Genomic DNA, 21,507 nt, shown 5'->3' on the forward strand with positions numbered 1-21,507 from the left:
ATACATACAATACAATTCATTATTTATCGGCACAACAGATATTTATTTCGTAATATTTATATTTGAACAAAATACAAATCATTTCGAAAACGACATGTCATCCGAAGAAACACGAAACATCTTTTGTCAAATTAAATGACATCATAATAAGAGTTTATATTGTTCGTGTTTTGTTATAAATTTGAGCCAATATTCCTGAAGCGTCCATCATTATAAGTTTGTAAAACTTTCGCTAGCTTTCTGGGCCTCCTGTAAAGCCCAGTTCTATTTATTTAGCTCACTCCTACTTTTTCTCTCCTCTCTGAACATTTCTCCATCTCGCATTTCTGACAAAGAAGAGATTGATAACTCCCATAATGATATACTTATTTTCTTGTAGTCTTTCTTCCTCCCGAAGTGGGGAATGAGTACATTTTGTATAACTTACACACCGTAATCTTGTTGGATAACTTTGGCAAATGAATTCATTTTTCATGTAAATTGTTTCCAAGTTATTTTTAAGACTGATTGCTAAGAGCAGAACTTTTATTTACTCTTGTTCTCTTTCAAACTTCCCATCTTTGTATAGATACAACCTGTAGCTTGTTTTTTTTTTTGTTACTTTTATTATTGAAGTTTCTATGTTTTTAATGTTTATTTTTTACGAGACAATTTTTTTATGCGAGATCAATTCGCTCACTCCTTTCAACAACGTCATATATCAAAATTCGTCCATTTTTAATTATTGTTTTACTTAGTAAATACCACTTTTTCTTAAAATCTACTGTGACACGTGTTTCGATGCATTCCGCATCATTTTCAAACACCGTAATGCATCGAAACACGTGTCACAGTAGATTTTAAGAAAAAGTGGTATTTACCAAGTAAAACATTAATTAAAAATGGATAGATTTTACCACAAAGTGACTGCCGAATCAATTAACAAAATTCGTCCATTTCCAGTTGTGCATGTTTTTGGCATGCCTAGAAAATGTACTATATCCCAGAAAAAGCGGCATATTTTTAACGGAATATTTACCCGCTACAGGGCAGAAAGTGTTGTTTTATAATTTTTGAAGAAAAGTTTTTGTTCAATTATTTTCTTAAAATACTAAATATTTTTCAAATGGATAAAAAATATTCAGGTTTTACCTAAAAAGATCTGTTGCACAGTAAAAAGTTAAAAGTGGCTTGATATTTATTTTTAATACATTAAATTATATTTTTGTACTTTAAAAACGATCTCCTGAAAAATCATGTTTTTTTATATATGAAAGGATATTGTTGAAAGGAGTAAGCGAATTGTCTTTATATCCGATTGTTCTCGATATATCTCGTAGATCAATTGTCCATATATCCGATTATTCTAAATATATCTCGTAGATCAATTGTCTATTTATCCGATTATTCTCGATATATCTCGAAGATCAATTGTCCATGTATCCGATTATTCCGATCCCATGATCTAGCCAACTTATAATGACCAGATTTATACCCCTTGACTGACATTAATGTTTTAATCAACATCCCTTGAAATACCCCTTGTAAAACTAATAAGAAGAAAAATAAGTTACCTGTTTTTTTTGCTCCTTAGTTTTACTATTCTCCTGTCGATGAAAGCAATTAAGTGTTTTTTTAGTAATCCCTTGGTGTATTTAATATGCTTTTTCTAAAAAATATAATAAAATGATCAAAATAAATTTTGTTTGAAACATTTTTATTTTATTCATGATATTTCAGCATCTGAAACAAGTTATTATGCCCAAAAATTCTTTTTAGTTTATGTAGGTAATAGCTTTCTCAACAAAAAAAACATTAAAAAATTAATTTGAATTTTATAAGATACGCAAAAAGTAATCTTCTATCTTACACTTTATTTGAAATTATTCATAAGTAGGATATATTATTCAATCGCGAAACAATTTTATTTTTCTAATCTTATAGTTTCAGCACATTTTTTTCAATTAGAGAATTGTGTAAATTAGGTTGTTTTCATTTTATGAAATGACCTGCGATGACGTTCCTATTAGGCGATCAACGATCAACTATACGCGATCAACGATTAAATTAAGACTTCTTTAAAATCAGGCGTTACTTATTTTGGTTTTTGGATTCGATCATTTAAGGTTATCGTGCCAATTAGTGTGCAAATTTGCTTTCAGGTGTGTGTAAAAATAATCTAGGTATCATGCATACATCCAAATGAAAGGGTCTGTGTTAAATAAAAGTTCTCTCAATCCAACATAGATGGCTCTTGTGAACTTTACTGTGTCATGAGATTGATCATATATCTAGAGTTTCAAAATTTTGAGTAGGGTGATTGTCAATCATGGTTTCAATGGTGAACGTTGGACGTGTGTAAATTGATAACTTGACCAGCTTCTAACAAGTCATAAGCCCTATAAATATCCAAATTTCCTTTATTCTACTTCATCTTATTAAGATTTAAAAAATAAAATATTATCGTAATAACTTTTTTCTTTGAGAATTGAGGCATTTCAAAAATCGGAAATTCCATCTCCAAGTTTCACATTTCGAGCTAAAACAATTTGTATCGTATTTAAGACATAAATATTGTCATTTTTTAATTTAATATTTTAATTTAATAAGTGGATGTTGAAATTCGTTAAGATAATCGATTAATGAATGAATCGTCTCATCAGTCACGATCTTCAATAAGAAATCGCCGACATCCATTCTATTTAATAAAATATAATCAATCACACTCCTTAATCCAGTATAAAATTAATAAATAATAAAATAAATTGAATAGAACTTCATCGTATTTTAAGTAAAAGAGCTATGGAAATAATATTTTTTCATAATTTCTATCTCAATACATTTTGCTTATGAACAAGTATTAGGACACACTCAAAATGTTGTGAAATGTAACTAGTACCTACTTAGTCATACATCTAGCTCCTATGCAGTTTTTTCCCTAATAATATATGAACCTTGGACCTTTAATTGTGTAATCTCGTAAAATTCGAGTCATCCATGCGACCGCCATTCCACAAATTGACTTTATTTATTCACTGGCCATAAAATATTTCTATTTCCGTATAAATCTGTCCTCATTTGTCTACCAGACACTGCATTGTTTATTAGGTCGTAAAATAAAAAAAATCTGCTACATTTTACGGCCGGGAATGTTACAGGAAGTGTTTTATTTTATATTTTTCGCGAAAATCTACGCTCGCCATCTGACGCCATCTGCAGCGCAAAAAAAACATTCTCGTTTTACGCTCTATTTATTACTAGTTAATCAAGTACCCGGGAGATGGCGTTAGTATATATAGTTTGAATTGGATTAACGCCTACTTAAATAGTTATTAGGCAATTTGACTATCACCTTAAAATCTCATCTAAAATAATAGGGGGTGTGAATATTATAACAATGCCTCGTAACAAGAGCTTTGCTTTGTGACTTGGAGGACATTGAGGCGACTTAATCTTTGTGGGAACTTGGTATCTGCCGATGTAATTTTATTTTGAAACCAGTATTTATACGGTCTACAAAAATAATTCATTAGAAAGTACAAATGTTTAATTTTTCCCCATTAAAGAAATTTCCATTTGATGTTTGTGAAAACTAGTTTCAAATAATATATAATTCAAATGTTTTTTAAAGCTTTATGTGGTTTTTAATTTATTAATATAAATAACGTGTTTTATTTCAATACCACAAAGTTGACAATGCTTTTAATATAGAAAATATATTCAAATACAAATTTTTTGTTATATTTTGAATTCATAGTGTTTTAAAAATATATATGTATATCATTCCTCGTTTATTTTGTGTAATACCACTTAAAAACACTACTTCATTACTACCGGTTTTAGAATAACCATTCCATCATCAGGTCTTTTAGCCTTACATAACATGAATATTAACAGTTCTTTTGAAATATTACCTATATAAACATCACTTTTCACAAATATGGCCATTTTTAAGCTTACTTCCCTCCGCCTTCATTTGCAATAAAGTGTTTTACTAAGAAATCCTACTAAAATATTAATACGAAAGTTATAAACATCTTCATTTTGAAATAATAGAAGCTCAAACATTAAAGGAATAGCTTCTACCCCTCTTCATACTTCAACATACTTCATCATACCACAACTTGTTAATTTAAGCTTCACATACAATTTACAACATTTTGAGTGTGTCCAAATACTTGTTCACAAAATCTGGATTATATCCAATTACAGGAGTTATTTTCAGATTATTTTTTGATATCTCATCAAAGATGAAGAAGAATATGGAAGTCTGGGCATTTACGGGGATGACGACCGTCATAGGCTGGTTTAAGTGATCACTTTACACATGTGTAACATTCACCAATTCCACCCATTATTGATAACCACGTTTCTCAAATTCTTGGAAGTTGTGTATCTTATATGAACCAATTTTGAAACATTATTCTTGAATCACTAGAACTTCACTAGAAACATCAGATGTATTGGTGAGATGAAAATACAATATTTGATAAAGCTACTGAATGCATCGAAACACGTGTCATATAAGGTTTTTTTAAAAGCGATATTTTCCGAGCAGATTTTTAATTAAAAATTGTTCAATATAGTAAACAAAAACAGTAATTAGGTACAAACGTTACAATAAAACACATTTAATGAGTTAAAGTTACATTTTGTTGTATGCATGTTGTATAATTTGAAATTTAATTTGATACGTGTTTGCAATATCTGAAGCCAATAGAAGTTAAGTAATTATTGTTTCAACTGGAAACAAGTCCACTGGGAAATAACAACGTGGCTAATAAAACAGGGTTGAACGTGAAAAAAGCCCAATGTAGATAAACCGCACCTTAATTTCCTTTAAACTCGGGTAACATTTAACGTAATTGAATTTTTTGCTTAAAACAACGTTTTTGTACAGAAGAAAATAGTTTTTTTTTCGAAATAAATATATAGTTTTGAAAAAATATGTATAAAAAGGTAAGGATTTTTCAATATATGTTCATATATTATTTTTTAAAAATCTAATTTACGCAGTCTTAATTATTTAAAAGACTATTACTTAAATTTACTTGGTTATTATAATGAAATTAGTTATGTCTAAATTTCGTTTTGGTGCATTTTTTTATTTATAAAACCTCTAAATTATGTATTATTTCATAATTATTTTAATTCAATAATTTGGTACCATTTTCAAAATTAAAATAAATACATTTTTTAATAGGTTCAACAAATTCTTTAGTTTCAAATAAAGTTTTTAAAATATACCACAAAGTATCAACAAAAAACATTAGAGAAATCAAATGATCGAATTAAAAAACCGAGTAATAACTTATTTAGAAATCGTTATTTAATTCAGTTTTTAATTCGATCGGACATGATTAGTCCAAATGTATATTTACGATACTTGGAGTACCGTCCTCAATGTTCAATTTTTTAAATGCCGTTCAATTCCGTTACGATTCGAACAGCTGTAACCTGTTCAGTGGCAACCCTACTCAGTAAAGGGCGCCGCACACCGACGAGTCGCGGGCGACTGAGTCCGTAACTCGAATCACACGGTCAACCGCCTCGCCCTCAGCCGAGAGCTTTGAGTGCCACCCATGCGTGGATCACTCCGACTTTACAAGGCTTTACAAGCTGTAAGGGCAACTCTGAAATGTACCTAATATTAATATTACATCCACCTTCTTCCAACACTTATGCACACCGTATGGTTGATAGGATTCTGTATCATATTGACGCATTGTCAATTGTACTACACATTTTCGGAATATCTGTGTTCCTCATTTGATCTCTTAACGTGTTTTCGGTTATGCACCTCAATCTCCTCATGTCTGAAGTTTTAAGAAGAGATTTGGTGCTCCATGTCGCTCACTCCTTTCAAAAACGTCATAAATCAAAAATCGTCAATTTTCACTTGTGCATGTTTTCGGAATGCCCAAAAATGTACTATATCCCAGCAAAAGCGGCATATTTTTAACTTAATATTTATCCGCTACTAGGCAGAAAGTATTGTTTTTGCATTTTGAAGAAAAAGTACTGTTTAATTATTTTTTTAAATATACTAAATATTTTTCAAATGGATAAAAAAAACCTTCAGGTTTTACCTAAAAAGATCTGTTGCACAGTAAAAAGTTCAATAAGTGGCTTGATATTTATTTTTAATACATTGTATTATATTTTTAAACTTTAAAAACGTTCTCCTGAAAAATTAAGTTTTTTTTATTTATGACGTTCTTGAAAGGAGTGCGCGATGTGTCTGCTCTGGTCTCAATCTCATATATAGCAATTGATCTTACACATATCATGTATATTTTTATGTTTATGTCTTGTACATGTCTCCCTTTTTGATAATAACAAACTGCACTTTAGGTATCCCCGCTTTTGAAAAAAAATCGCTCAAATATATTATCGCTCAAATATGTTCTAAAGAACAATATTCAAATTAATCAAAATCAAATAATAAAGGAACAGAAAACCAACTCATGCTTCATCCTCTTGTTTATAGTCTCTTAATCAACATATTAATTATCCCATATATAGGTTATAGGTTAGTTGTAGAACTACATTAATTTTCGATGACAAAAGTCCTCCTGCTTTTTTTGTAATGAACTCTCGGTTTAATGGAAATTGTGTTATTTCAGCCCCTGCATACTTCCCTTCGAAGAACAAGCAAGTGCAGGTAGTTGCTGGGGAACAGGCGCACCTCCAGTGCACAGCTCTGGGAGACACCCCTCTCCACATCAGCTGGAGGAACCAACATCACCACGCCATCACCAACCAAGTCGACCAGAGGTAAATACTTACTCACTTTTAGAGCATAGACCTCCAACTACTTAGAACATAGGCTTTTAACTACTTAACTAACTTTAGACATGGGCCTTTCTATCCAGTTCTCTTCTAACCTAAATCAGCTCGTGGCATTTGTAAACATTCCTACTCCTTTCTCCTAGCCTAACCTAACCTTAGCCACCATTGCAGGACACTTCAGTCTCATATTACATCTTCAAACCACACTACATGGTTGGCTTGTGTATCTCTTTGATTATAATTAGTTGTGACACTGTGTAATCTGAGAAAACATAGCTATACCATAGAACGGAGCTACTTGAACATTGATGTGTTACTTGAGCCCAGTACAAAAAAATATTTAGATCTGTATTTGGTCTACAATAATGAACGTATCGACATGATTCATTGTTTCCCTGACAGGTGACACTAATACATTCATTATTGTAGACCAAATAGAGATGAATTTTTTTTTTGTACTGGGCTCAAGTAACACATCAAAGTTCAAGCAGCCCCGTTCTACGGTACTAAATACTTAATATTTTAAAGACATTATGCTATACAAACATGTTTTTTCATCTTTGTTTAATGCTTTTACAAAACAATAAATAAATAAAATTTTCACTTTACTTGTTATCCCCATTAACTGCAGTATGTGAGTGTTTATAATAATATTAAAATAATAATTGCAGGTACACCATCCGGGAGCAGGTGTTGGATGATGGAATGGTGTCAGAGCTCGGGATCCTCCACACGTATCGCCAGGATACTGGGACCCTCACCTGCTTCGCTAGTAATTCATTTGGGCAGGACGAGATGATCATCCAACTGATCGTGCAAGAGGTACATCATAAAGTCTTTGGTTTTGTCATCAATTTTAGAATCTGCTGAAATGTGAATGCTTAGATGGTCAGCTGAGGGGTCCCTTAGAGACAACATAAAGAGTTCACGAATTTGTGAAAGCCTGGGTATAACAGACATCAATAGTAAGGTAGAGAAAAGCCAATTGAGATGGTATGGGCACATAAGATGTAGAGAATCTAAAAACTACAGAGAATTGTAAACCAGGTGATCGCCATGGATCTTCCTCAAAAGACATCTAGAAGAAGTCTACAATTTTTTTTTCTTTATCTTAAATTCTTTTGCATTTCACAATATATTATAATTACAAGTACATAAAAATATATAATACAAATACAAAAAAAGATCCCACAAAGGCATAACCTGTATGTGGGTATGCATTATATTTAGGTTATAATAAAGGGCACTGGCAAAAGTACAATAGGTATCAGAAATTAAATTAAATTAAAAGTTCTAATATAAACAATAAACAAATATTTGTAAAATTAAAACAAAGATGCATTTTAATTATAAAATGGAAAATAACAAAGTTAGTGCTTCAAATATAAATTACAAACAAATATTTAATTTTAACAGAAAACAAATCAAAAGGTGAAAATAAAAAGTTTGAAACATGGAAACATGGTTCGAAGTATAAAACATGGTTCAAAGGCATGACCTAGGTAATGTTGTATATGATAGAAAGACCTACAACCTGAGGCCGAGGAGAGCTGTCCCCAACAGACTACAAAGACGATAAGTTGGGATGGAACCAAGAAGAAGAAGAAGGTTTTGTCATCAATTTTATTAATTTTTGAGAAACATTATGTCATATTTCAGGTTCCGGAGATGCCAAAGAATATAAGAATCAATGACCAACAGTCCAGAAGCATACAGCTGTCCTGGAGCCAACCCTATGCTGGAAATAGTCCAATCATCAATTACATTGTACAGTATAAACCAGGCACAGGTGAGATTTAACAATTTCAATAAAAAAAATTACAATTTAAAAAAATCTAAAAAAAAATTATGAAAAAAAGAAGGAAATTTTACTAAGCAAAAATCAGGTTCAATTTAATAACTAAATTCAAGTATTTTTGCTTTCAAAAGTTGCAAAATAATATCACGTGGTAAATCAATTATCCAATTTTATTACTATTTTATTATTATTATTACATTAATATGTGGATAATTTGATAAGTCACACAACATGGGTTAATGTTTATAAATGTGATATTGATGAAATGTGAGAATATGCTGAGATTAGCATTATCGATAAAATTAAGAAAGATATGAAAAAATGGTTAGGGCATGTGGAATGAATGAGTGTAGAAAGAACGGTAAATAAATTTATGAGCTAAATTAAGTTTTAAATAGAAGCAATGAAAAACTTAAAAGGGGTCAGGTCAGGAGTCGGAATAATCGGCGGGTATGTATGAGGAGATGCATGAATGTAGAAGAAGCGAAGAATGTTTACAAAGATAAAGTGGTGTGACATTTTATTCTCTCTGCCTACCCCTGCGGAGAAGCGGTGTCATGCTTAGTTAGTTAGTTTATATGGATAAAGTTGTTGGTCAGATAATTGTTGATGCTTTAAAAACTCTTTGTATGAGTACTAATATTCCTGATTAATAAAATAATTTCTCTTTTTTATTCGATTTTCAGATCCATGGCTTTCCCAACCGCAGAAGGTTGTAGTTCCGGGAAGTTCAACCACTGCGACAGTACAGAATCTGAGACCAGCCAAGTCATATCATCTCAGAATAATTGGTGAAAATAGATTGGGAATGAGTGAACCGAGCCAAGTCATACAGGTCACCACTCTTGAAGAAGGTAATTTTCTGTCTTCTTCTTCTGTGCGTGTCATGTCAGGTCCCCCTGGTTGACTATCACTTGAGAGTAATTGTCCTTGTCTTACTTACTTCAGCCTTCTTCTTGTGTCTAGTATTGAACAAAGGCCTCCCTCTTGGACTTCCACAGTTCTCTGTTGGACGCTACTCTCTTCCAGTGCAGACCCACCACTTTCTTAATGTCATCGGACCATCCTGTCTGAGTCCTACCTACACTTCTCCATCCTGTTCTAGGCCTTCCAGTCAAGCACTTTTTACATCCATCTATCCTCAGACATATGTGCTACATGACCTGCCCAGTTCCACTTTTGTTCAGCGATTCTTTGAGCCACATCTGTTACCTTGGTCTTTTCCCTTATCCAAACATTCGTTTTTTGTCCTTGTCTTGGGCAGCACTAAACAGTGCCTCGAGAGATGGTGAAACTAATTATAATGCCCAATTATATTTTAAACTAAGACTCTTATCATTGTTCCTCTGTCCACTTGATATTAGATCAGCTTTGTTTGCTAACTACATATCTGATATTTTGTTCTTTACCTTCAATATTCTAATTCCTGTTTCTTGTTCTTGTTAGTGCCTAGTGGCGCTCCTTTGGACATCAGAGCCGAGGCAAAGAGTTCGACTGAGCTGGTTGTCACCTGGGAGCCTCCACAGAGAGACATGTGGAATGGCAATCTGCTTGGATATTATGTTGGATATCAGCAGGTAACATTGATTTTACAGCATCTGTATCTTCCGAAACTAGTCGTTAAAATAAAGTGGTAAAAAACAAGTGCTTTCGTTTACAATTTCATATATTCTGTTCAAGAAGTTTAGTATACATATAAATAACTACATAAATACTCATTTGTACATACATTATTTAATTTGCAGAAATTATGAAATTTCACATCTGTACAAGTATAAAATGAAAGTATTCATAGCATAATAGAACATTACATAAACAGATGCCCTGTTATTTTGACTTTGACAGTTGCAAGATAAATTACTCCCTCATTACTGTGCAGGTGGATCCAAACGTCACGAATACGGTCTCAATGAGTCCCCAGCAGTCGTACAACTTCAAGACTGTGGAGATGGGCCAACACGGCGGCGGGCAGACCATCCTGGTCGGGCTGGAGAGATTCAGCACCTACTCCATCATAGTCCAAGCCTACAACACCAGAGGTCCTGGTCCGGCATCACACCCCGTTACAGCAGTCACCATGGAAGATGGTATGTGATAATATGTTTATCAATAACACCCGATACAAGAAAAATGAAAGATATGTGATATGTGAAAAATGAAAGGTATGTGAGCATATCGCTCACTCTTTTCAAGAACGTCATAAATCAAAAATTGTCAATTTTCAGTTGTGCATGTTTTCAGAATACCCAGAAAATGTACTATATCCCAGCAAAAGGGGCATATTTTTAACTTAATATTTACCCGCTACAGGGCAGAAAGTGTTTTTTTTTTGCATTTTGAAGAAAAAGTATTGTTTAATTATTTTTTTAAATCAACTAAATATTTTTCAAATGGAGAAAAAACCTTCAGGTTTTACCTAAAAAGATCTGTTGCAATGTAAAATGTTCAATTAGTGGCTTGATATTTATTTTTAATACATTGTGCTCTATTGTTTAACTTTAAAAACGTTCTCCTGAAAAATCAAGTTTTTTGATTTATGACGTTCTTGAAAGGAGTGAGCGATATGTGAAATTTCCACCTCTATAGTGTAATGCTTAGCACATTTGTATACCATATTTTTTTTAGATGAGAGTCACTTACCATGCTTATTATGTACAAGGTTTATAAATAGATCAATAAGTGGATTTTAATTTCTACTTGCTTCTTCTAAATTATCTAGCTAATATCATGTTTTATTTTAATTTGTGTTGGGAAAAGGAGCGATTGTGGACCAAACAGGAACTTCTCAGCATTTGTTCATTCCTGGGAGGAAACCACGTAAAACTCCTCAGGAGAAGCCGGACTATCGACTGTCTCTTAAACAATTTTTACATATTATTGCCTATTATTGAAAACATCTGTAGTTCTCAAAGTCATCATTACATTAATAAATTTAGTTAAGTGATCTTATAAAGATCTTATATCGATCTTTTAGTCATTTAAACCAAGTACTTCTACTTTTTAATCATTGTAAAACATATAGCTTCACATTTTAAATGAGGATGTTTTAATATTGATAATCATTGTTTTTGTGAAATTTTATTGATGTGGAATTTATTACAGTACCAAGTCTTCCACCGGACAATATTCACTGCTCCGTTGAAAGCTCCCAGAAGATCCAGGTGAACTGGGAAGCTCCTCCACTATCAGGCAGGAATGGTGTTATCCAGGGATACAAGGTTTTCTACACCCCACTTCAAGAATGGTATGGTAGGTATCCTTTATTATGATATTTCATTGTAAAAAAATCTCTTGATCACCAGTCTTCATAAGATCATTGATCAGGGATGTTCAGGCAGTTGAATTTTGAAGGGATAATCAATTGGAATTTTTTTCAAGACCAGACCTTAAATTAACATAATTAGGGATGAGAATAGATCACTGATCAGTTATTAATCGAGGCTGAGTCACAGTATGGACTGAAAAACCTTTAGAGGAATCAAAATTTCAGTGATTTTGCTTATCAGCTTCGCAAAAACATTAATGCAGGTTGTAAGTGGGGGAGGGCTTTATTCATTTAAAAAATCATCACTTACTTCTTTTCAGACTTTCAGAATGTTAAATTTTTCAGATTTTTCGGACCTCAAAAAAATATTCGATTCAATCACTTCAATGACGATATTGACATACATATCATATTGACAGACGATATAGATATACACTAAAAAAATGAAATATTATCAACAAAAAAATTAAAAAATAATAAAATAAAGACATTTTGGTACATCGGTAGATTAACCCTTAGTATCGTTTTAATAGTACGTAGTGTGATTATTTACTTGCTTAAATATATAAAATTGTATTATTTTAACACATAGACTATTGACAGGCACCTGCATAAAAAATTACAGTTCTACAACTGTCACGACTTTTAAATGACATTTAAAAGAATTTTTTTTAAAAGTTAAAAACCACTTTTCACATGTTATTCAAGAAAACAGGTGTTGTAATTTGGTTTTTAAAAAATGTTTTCTTAATAATTTCAGATAAGGAGGATCATGCCACAAAGCAAACCTCTCAGCTGCGAACAATGTTGAACGGTCTGAAGAGGTTCACCAACTATTCCATCTCTGTAGCCGGATTCACTGGAGCAGGTGACGGAGCCAGGAGTCACCCGGTCTACTGCCACACGCAAGAAGATGGTAAGGCACAAATCCATTTACAAATTCATAAACAAATAGCCACTTTTGACAGTACTAATTGATTGATAACTTTTCTCGTACTGTGTAGTTCCATCAGCTCCGGCCGACATAAAGGCAGTTGTGAGTTCTACCAACAAGATCCTCGTATCTTGGCTCCCTCCATCCAACGCCAATGGGATCCTGGTCGGATACACATTCTACATGAGCATCATTGAAGATGGCAGAGAGGTAACATGGAAATTCACACATTTTACATATTAAATCATAAATTAAACATACTTATTCCAAGCCCTTTCAGTTTTTTGCATGATACATATTTTGTTATTATGTTATTATTTCTATAATGATTGTGTACGATTTCAATACATTTGTGTGTTCGAGGTCTACTGTGCTGTGATGAGCACTTTGTGGTCCATTCACATATCAATACGTGTTCATCTAGTCTCTGATTTTTCACACCACAGTGGATTTATTAGAAGCTATTTTCCATTACATGTTCCAACGAACCATTGTAGGGATGCCCTGATGAAAGATTAATAAAACATTTTGAGTGTGTTCAAATATCTCTAATGTCTCTTATTTATTTAATAATCATGCTAAATAATAGTTAATACTTTATAATGATTTAGGAATAGGGATTGACAGCATAAAATTTTCATCATACTTTGTCACTTTAAATGGACTTGTGATGTATTTAGAAAAACAAGATGTCAACAGGACACTTTCCAAGGAATTTCCAAGCTCTTATCTGGTCTATTACCAGTTAAGAACTTGTAAAATTGCTGTCAAATCACTCTTCCGAAACTATTACCTATCGCATTGAGGATATGAAATAGAAGGAAGGGGGAAGCAGAGTGGGAATAGGATAAACGTTATCTATCAGAGAAATAAAACCACATCAACAACTTGTCCACCTCTGTAGATTAATAGTTGGCATATTGGACTACTGTCAATCAACTGAATTCCTGGGTAATCCCCTGTATTGAATGTTTGTGTTTTAGGAAGGAACTCATAAACGAATCCTGTCTCCGAATACGGAGGCCCATGAGACTGTTCGCCTTCAGGAGGCTGCTACTCATCAGTTCTGGCTGACTGCTTCTACGAAGATCGGAGAAGGAGACAGTACAAGAGTAGTCACCATTCTACCCGGAGAAAAAGGTTTATATGGCCAAATAACTCTTTATTTAGACATTATTTAGGAATCTAATGTATTCTAGTAATGAAAAATCCTGAACCAGGTGATTGAGAAGAAGGGACTATGCAGGTGAAGAAAATAAGGGAAAAAAATACAGTATGGAAAAAATACTAACCTGGAAGGCTTGCCTGATGTCTATGGATACCTTATGTTTTTCTTCATCTGTATGATCCAAAATTTCCTGCCATTTTTCCAATCCGGTATAGAAACCATTCCATTCAGACTCACACATGCAACAACTGATTTTATTTCAGTCTGAAATATTTTGCAATCCAAGACAATTACTAACGCTTTTAAATTTCCTATCACTGTTAGCAGGGCATACATGGTAATACCAAATATATAATGTAAAATCCACTACCATGTTCTCATGGCTGCCTAGCACTATAGTCGCAGACAAGTTAGTAACTCTATTAGAAAATACCACCGCGGAGCCAAACCAATCATACAGTTCTAAGGAGGAATACTAGGCAGACTCTAACTACTTACTCTAACAACCTTATATCTGAGGACAAGTAAACTAGATCTGTATCCACTTTCAATCAAACTAAACAGTTGACACTGTTGGCGACATTTGATAATTGTTTCATGTACATCTGTCAAAGATGTTTTAGCTTAACCTGCCCTTGCCCAAAAAATTATTTTATCTTACTATCTGTCACAACGTTTTTCCTATATCTAAACCATTGTATCTTTGTAAATTTCATTCACTTCTTCCACATTTATGCATTTTCTCAACAACACACTCTGATTATTCAGACTCCTAATATCGCTCACTCCTTTCAAGAACGTCATAAATCAAAAAACTTGATTTTTCAGGTGATCGTTTTTAACGTTTAAAAATACAACACAATGTTTTAAAAATAAATATCAAACCACTTATTGAACTTTTTACTGTGCAACAGATCTTTTAAGGTAAAACCTGAATGTTTTTTCTCCATTTTAAAAATATCAAGTATATTTAAAAAAATAATTAAATAATACCTTTTCTTCAAAATGTAAAAATGACATTTTCTGCCCTGTAGCGGGTAAATATTAAGTTAAAAATATGCCTCTTTTGCTGGGATATAGTACACTTTCTGGGCATTCCGAAAACATGCACAACTGAAAATTGACAATTTTTGATTTATGTCGTTCTTGAAAGGAGTGAGCGATATGTGCATTTATGCATGTGGAGTTCTGAAACAAGCCATGCGTTCTTCAGTCTTTCTTTGCTCCGTTTTATCATTCTTTCATCTTTCATTTGTTTCACATGCTTAACCAAGTCATCTTATTATGATTTATTGATTAATTAATCTCATTGTCTTGCATCTAAATTATAACAGTCAATGAATGATTGCAGTGCCCGCCCGGATCACATCATTCGGAAGGAAAGTAATAACGCCGTGGAAGGAGAATATATCACTGCCATGCCATAAAGTTGGACTCCCCCAACCGTCCACAGTGTGGAGGCAGCAAGGTAATCCGATGGAACCCAGCACAAGGAAAAATGTCACAGCTGATGGCACTCTCATCATAAGGTAAAATATTTATGATATTATATTGCGTTTATTTGTTATTTTACTATAAATTTTCTATAACCCCTATCCAATGATTCGTAAAACACCGGATTATATTGACACTGTATTCTTTTGATTATTAATTTTATGAAGGCAAGCTCAGTCCTGCTCTTAAGATTTTTGGAATTAGGGATGGAATATATTTTATGGATGAATATATTCGATGAATGTATAGGAGCTCAAGGCAAAATACAGCACTGTTTTATAGGAATTAAAAAGGAATAATTGGTAGAAAAAAAGAAAAGCGGTAATGGCTAGAGCACTTGGAGTTTATGCGTTATCGTTTATCAGAGTTTCTTGTGATGTATGAGTTAAATTTTATTTAATTAAAGGAATATTATTCTATTTTTATAACTTTGTGTGAGTGTAAATCAGGATGGTCATTGACGGTCAGAATGTGACCTATATGTGGGAACTATTTCGGATCTACTTTAGCAATAAGGAAACCACAGAAAGTGGAACAAGAAATACCTGACATTTGGTCCAAAACGCAATGCCAAATCTTAAATTCCACTTCTTAAGTTAATATTTCAACGTAGAAGAAGAAAAAGAATATGAAAGTCAGGGTATTTACAGGGTTAACGACCTTTCATAGGCTGGTTTGACTTCTTCCCATGATTGACAACCACACTACTTAAATTTTTGGAACTTGTATATCTCACTTGTACTTGTATATATTTTAATCATTGTGTTTAGTAGCTTTTTATTTAACAAACACCCTTACCAAAGAGTGTTTGACATTTTGTGTGCCATTTTGAATTATATTTTAACGGCCTTTTTTGTTACAGTATCACACAGCATACGGACACAGGGAACTACACGTGCACAGTAGAGAACAGTCACGGTAGAGATGAAATCACGTATCAGGTACAAGTCAAGGTGCCTCCTCAACCCCCCACTTTAGCAGTGCTAGAGTCACACGCCGACTCCATCCATCTTCAGTGGGCTGATCAAGGAGATGGAGGAAGCCCTGTTCTAGGTGAGACTCACAAAATCAAACTAATTAATTTAGTATACATGTTTAGGTACTCAAACTAGAGAAAATAAACGATCTGTAAGTAAGAACAACATTCTTTAAATATTCTTTTCTGGCTTCCCTTTTTAATAACCCATACGTGATCCTTTCACGTGCAATTAAACACGGCAACATCTGCCAACAACACAGAATATAGTTAATTATAATATAAGAGCAAGCTAAATAAATACCTCACCAATTTCTCAACTGGAAGCCATACTACCAAATGTATCGAAAATCGTATCCACATGTGGAAGATTTTGAGACCATTGCATATATACAGGTTTCAAGAATTAATGCAATATGGATGTTCAATAATGGGCACAATGTTGAATGTTACACAAGTGTGTTTTTACACACTTGATCGCTTAAGCCAGCCAAATGATAAGTTGTAAGCCCTGGAATGCTTAGACTTCCATCTTCTTTCATATAAAGAGGAACAAAAGATGTTTCGTAACAAATTGAGACACCTTTAGTTTTGACTCCGGTCAGTCCCTACGATTAGGTGTCTCTAGATGAAGGCTGATGGAATGTCGGATAATTCCTCTAAATTTATTAAAGCATTCAGTTAAAGCAACCATAATAATAATAATTAAGTCAAAAGATAATGAAAGATGGTGATAAGTCATACAATTTATCTTCTTGATGATGTCAGCAGAGACCCGAATTGCTATGCAAAGTACTAGCGAAGAAATCAGATGGAGTTATTACTCTTACAACATTTCTTACAACTTACTTGGCAACTGGCCCTCTTATAGTTCCATTCCTGCATTTCCCTCTTTGAAATTGAGAAATCAGTGCACATGTGTTCAGTGTAAGCGTTCAATGCAAATGCTCAACTCAACAAGCCAGTTATAAAAATAATAATTTGGATAATTTATGTAGTGCCATTTTTGTAAGATACTATCTCAAGGGCGATTGTTATGACTTGGATAATCATAGGATGATGATGAAAATTATGGATAAAAAAATAATAAAAAAAATTAAAACGTCATCAATCACGAACGGAACGGAACATTAAGTGGGCTGAGTCTGGAGCGGGGAAAAGAAGAGCCGAAAAATTATTACGTCTTCCTCTCGATCCTCTTGGGCTGGAGCATGGCCAAGATAAGCCATAGGCAGGACGCCTCCCTAAACAATGGTCACGCTGAAAAGCAGCTTGTTGAGCTCCTTGTCATTTTGGATAGCCTGCTTCCTACTTCTAGTAACTCTCAATTTTGTTATATGTCATTTCAGGTTATGTAATTAATTATAAACGAGACAGCGGAGACTGGGAAGAATTGCAGACAGAGGCAGGTACAACAGAAAGAGTGTTGGGAGGATTGTGGTGTGGGACTCGTTACCAACTCTACATCACGGCATACAACATCATTGGAACCGGTTTGCCTTGCGATATTGTCAATGCATACACCAAGGGGACTGGTAAGATACTGGTTTATTTTGCTGAAGTATTATTTCTAAAAAAAAACAACAATACTTTAAAACATGTCTTTTGAACTTTTTTTGACATATCGATGTCAAAATAGATCATCCTGTAGATGTCACATAGTTAAATACAGCAGCGATAGTAATTATACTTTGGTGGCATCAAGTTACTTGTTATCAAAAGTTCTTTGTTTTACTGATTAAAATTTTGATTCAAAACATTCAAAACTTTCCCTTACTGGCAATATTACAAATTTCATACATAATTTTTTATAAATGGACTTAACTTCTTCAGAATTTCACTAAAAAATTGCACAGATTATCAATCTCTTTAGGTTTGTATGCTGTGTTTTGATAATATGTCAAATAATGACAAAATCACCCATCATTCAAGCTGATGGATAATTTTTAAATGAAAGTTTGCAAATTTTGATATTATTTTATATGCATGGAATGTGTTAAACCAGCCAATAATAAATGTCCACACTGCCACACTACATATCAATAACTTATTCACCTATGTCGAGATATCAATTTAAATGTATATCTTCTTTCTAGTACCCGTGAAGCCAAAACACTCGCAGATGATTACTGTGAACGCCACGGTGGTAACCGTCTGGCTCGACTCATGGGGAGATGGAGGCTGTGGGATCCTTTACTTTGTCATAGAATACCGAGAACATTCTCACTCTCAGGTAAGACAGAATACAAACCATCAAATCCACATCCCCTCATAGACATTGTAACATATTGACAAATTGTAGGAAACACTTAAAAGTGTCTTTTACATACTGTTGGCAGATAGCGCTTATGAGCTTACTTTATTGTACTTACTTATTTGCTTACTTTGCTTACTTTCGGTAGAGCGCGAGAGACGCCAAAAAATATTGTACAGATCGATATTGGGTTTTTTGTTATTTGTAATTAAATTACTTGTGATAGGTATACGACCCTAATTTTTATACTAATTAGGGTCAGGGTTGATGAAAAATAACGAGTCCACTACAGTCCATACACATAGAGCCACCCTGTGAGAATACATTCAACTACCTCATAAAGTAATAGGGAAAAATCTGTTTTAGCACTGCAATATATATCGTTCCGAACATTTTAAATTTGTTTCCGACGGATGTTAGAAGTCAAAATAAAATATGGAACAAAGGCAAAATAAAGGGATGGGTAAAAATGATCAAGAGTTAATTTTATGAAAATTGTAAAATGTTTATATCTTTAATGTTTCTCTATTATTTGTGTGTATATTAGATTAAAATGATTAAAAACAATAAAAAATATATTAAAAAAGAACTCTACCGACAAGACACACAAGGTGGTTTGGTGGGTCTCTGCATTTTTTTTAAAATATCTTTAAAATTGTTATTTAAATAAATATATACAATTTATGTAAATAAAAAATAAAATGTACATTACAATTTTTATTTTATTTATTGTTTCGGCATTAACTTTGTAGTAAGACATGTTACAATGATTAAAGAAAACACTTAAAACTCAAGTGGTAAAAAACGAAGTGTTTTCTTTAATCATTGTTACAATTTTTACATCAATGAATACTTAAAAAATATATTAAGTGTATTTAATAACATAATAAGTGGTAATAATCAATTATTCCGACTCCTGATCTGACTACTTTCTAGTAGGTATCTGACATATTTGATAATGCTATGTTTTCCTCGGTCATTTCCTCGGAATCAATCATACTCCCGGAAAGATTAATTCCAAGCCTTGTAAGTAGAACGTCCAGTAAAATTATTTTTTGTTTTTTTACTTTAGTGGCGAATGGTGTCCAACACGGTGCAAGCTACTGAGAGAGTATTCAGCGTCCCCGGTCTCTCTCCATCCACCCAATATCACTTGAAGATCACAGCTCACAACAATGCTGGCTTCGCTGTAGCACTTTACAACTTCACAACCCATAGCGCTGCTGGAGGTAAGACTGCCCATCTTGACCATTCTCACATGCTAATTTTATGATTGATAAGAAAATAAGACATAGATGAAGAAAAATATGGAAGTCTTGGTATTTACAGGGATAATGACCTATCATAGGCTGGTTTAAATAATCGCTTTAAACATGTTTGACATTGTATAACGATTCTATCATTGTACCCATGATTGACAACCACACTACTCAATCTTTGGAACTCAAACATCTATCATAATTTTTCCACATCGCTTCATAACAATAATAATTTTGGATAATTTATATAGCGCCATTTTATAAAATACTACCTCAAGGGCGCTTATGTTTGATTATGTGATTAAGTCGCGACAGCATCTTTGGTAAATTTGACAAAGCTTTTATTTAGCAGAGACCCTTTTATTTGAATATATGCTCCTTAAGATAAGATCCTTACTGAATTATTTTACATACCCCATACGGGAGACACCTGAAAACATGATTTTCAATTATGTATGCTGCTTACCATATAATTAGACCTTAACTTATGAATAATGATTTGGGCTTACCCAAAATGTTGTGAAAAAATATATGCTCAAGATAATTAATTTGTTTGTTGTTTGTTTTCAGTTGGACACGTTCCGGATCTTTCTCCACCAGTCTCACACTCGAGTGACAAACCTTTCTACTCCAATCTGCGTGTCATCCTTCCCGTCACTCTATCTCTGCTGGTCCTCACTGCCCTTGTAGCGCTGGTCCTTCTCATCAGACGAAGCAGTAAGGCATCCCTTTATTTCACTTTTTATAATCTACTAGCATAAAACAGAAATGAAGACTCTAAGAGCATATCTGGCGAGAGTCTATGAGATGGAATAAGGAAGGAACACCAGGATAAGAGAAATATGCGAGATCGAAGATGTCATTAGGTGGGGAAGGCAACAAAGAAGACAATGGAATACGCATGTAAGGAGAATGGAACTATCCCATGTAAAAATGGCCTTGTGACCATTTTGAAAGAAGGATTAGCCTCCTGCGATGCCGATTCCCAGCTGTCGATCTATCTCTTAGGTGTTCTGCCCGGAAGTTGTCTACAACGCAATGTAAGGGAATCTGGATGGTTCCATTCTCCTCGCATGCCCATACCATTTTATTTATTTTTTCAGCATTCACTTTGTGGTAAGACATGATGAAATTGTAAAAGAAAAACACTTTTTTTACCAATTGAGTTTATTTTATTATAATGACTTGTTTCGGAAGATATATTTATATTCAGTTTATATTTAGACCTGAAGATGGAAGCGTAGCTTCCGAAACTAGTTATTATAAAATAAAATAAACTAAATTGGTAAAAAGCAAGTGTTTTTCTTTTATAGTTTGCGCATACCATTGTCATACATATAAACCAATTGTTATTGTTTATACATGGAAACCAATGTTCACAGAAGAGCTAAGCAGTGGATCGTGTGGGTCTCAGGCGGCTATAGGAGACTCCCCGTCGCTGGCCCGTCTGCAGAACAAGCAGAATCGGGAGGCTGCGGCCATCCCGGGGGCTGCCCCTCCGCGGGGGCGCCAGCCCGCACCACCACATCACTACAAGGGAGAGGGGAACGGTATGGAAATTGTTACCTTTCTTCTTACTAAGCCACTC

At 33.6% G+C, this 21,507-nt stretch overlaps 1 protein-coding gene across 1 annotated transcript in view; it reads left to right on the forward strand.

The window, feature by feature from the left end:
- Positions 1-21,507, forward strand: part of Dscam4 (Down syndrome cell adhesion molecule 4) — a 70,255-nt gene that overhangs the window by 37,536 nt on the left and 11,212 nt on the right. The window contains exons 8-24 of the mRNA XM_088276585.1: positions 6,606-6,756; positions 7,443-7,593; positions 8,431-8,560; positions 9,256-9,423; positions 10,016-10,146; positions 10,449-10,656; positions 11,672-11,818; positions 12,595-12,750; positions 12,839-12,978; positions 13,752-13,917; positions 15,288-15,465; positions 16,293-16,483; positions 17,756-17,941; positions 18,503-18,639; positions 19,733-19,889; positions 20,490-20,663; positions 21,290-21,469. Coding sequence (XP_088132711.1) covers positions 6,606-6,756; positions 7,443-7,593; positions 8,431-8,560; positions 9,256-9,423; positions 10,016-10,146; positions 10,449-10,656; positions 11,672-11,818; positions 12,595-12,750; positions 12,839-12,978; positions 13,752-13,917; positions 15,288-15,465; positions 16,293-16,483; positions 17,756-17,941; positions 18,503-18,639; positions 19,733-19,889; positions 20,490-20,663; positions 21,290-21,469 — 2,751 coding nt within the window. The remainder of the gene's footprint in view (positions 1-6,605; positions 6,757-7,442; positions 7,594-8,430; positions 8,561-9,255; positions 9,424-10,015; positions 10,147-10,448; positions 10,657-11,671; positions 11,819-12,594; positions 12,751-12,838; positions 12,979-13,751; positions 13,918-15,287; positions 15,466-16,292; positions 16,484-17,755; positions 17,942-18,502; positions 18,640-19,732; positions 19,890-20,489; positions 20,664-21,289; positions 21,470-21,507) is intronic.

Source organism: Brachycentrus maculatus, unplaced genomic scaffold (assembly GCF_059751285.1).
Source record: "Brachycentrus maculatus isolate JH-2025_06_01 unplaced genomic scaffold, ASM5975128v1 h1tg000038l, whole genome shotgun sequence".
NCBI classification, from domain to species: domain Eukaryota; kingdom Metazoa; phylum Arthropoda; class Insecta; order Trichoptera; family Brachycentridae; genus Brachycentrus; species Brachycentrus maculatus.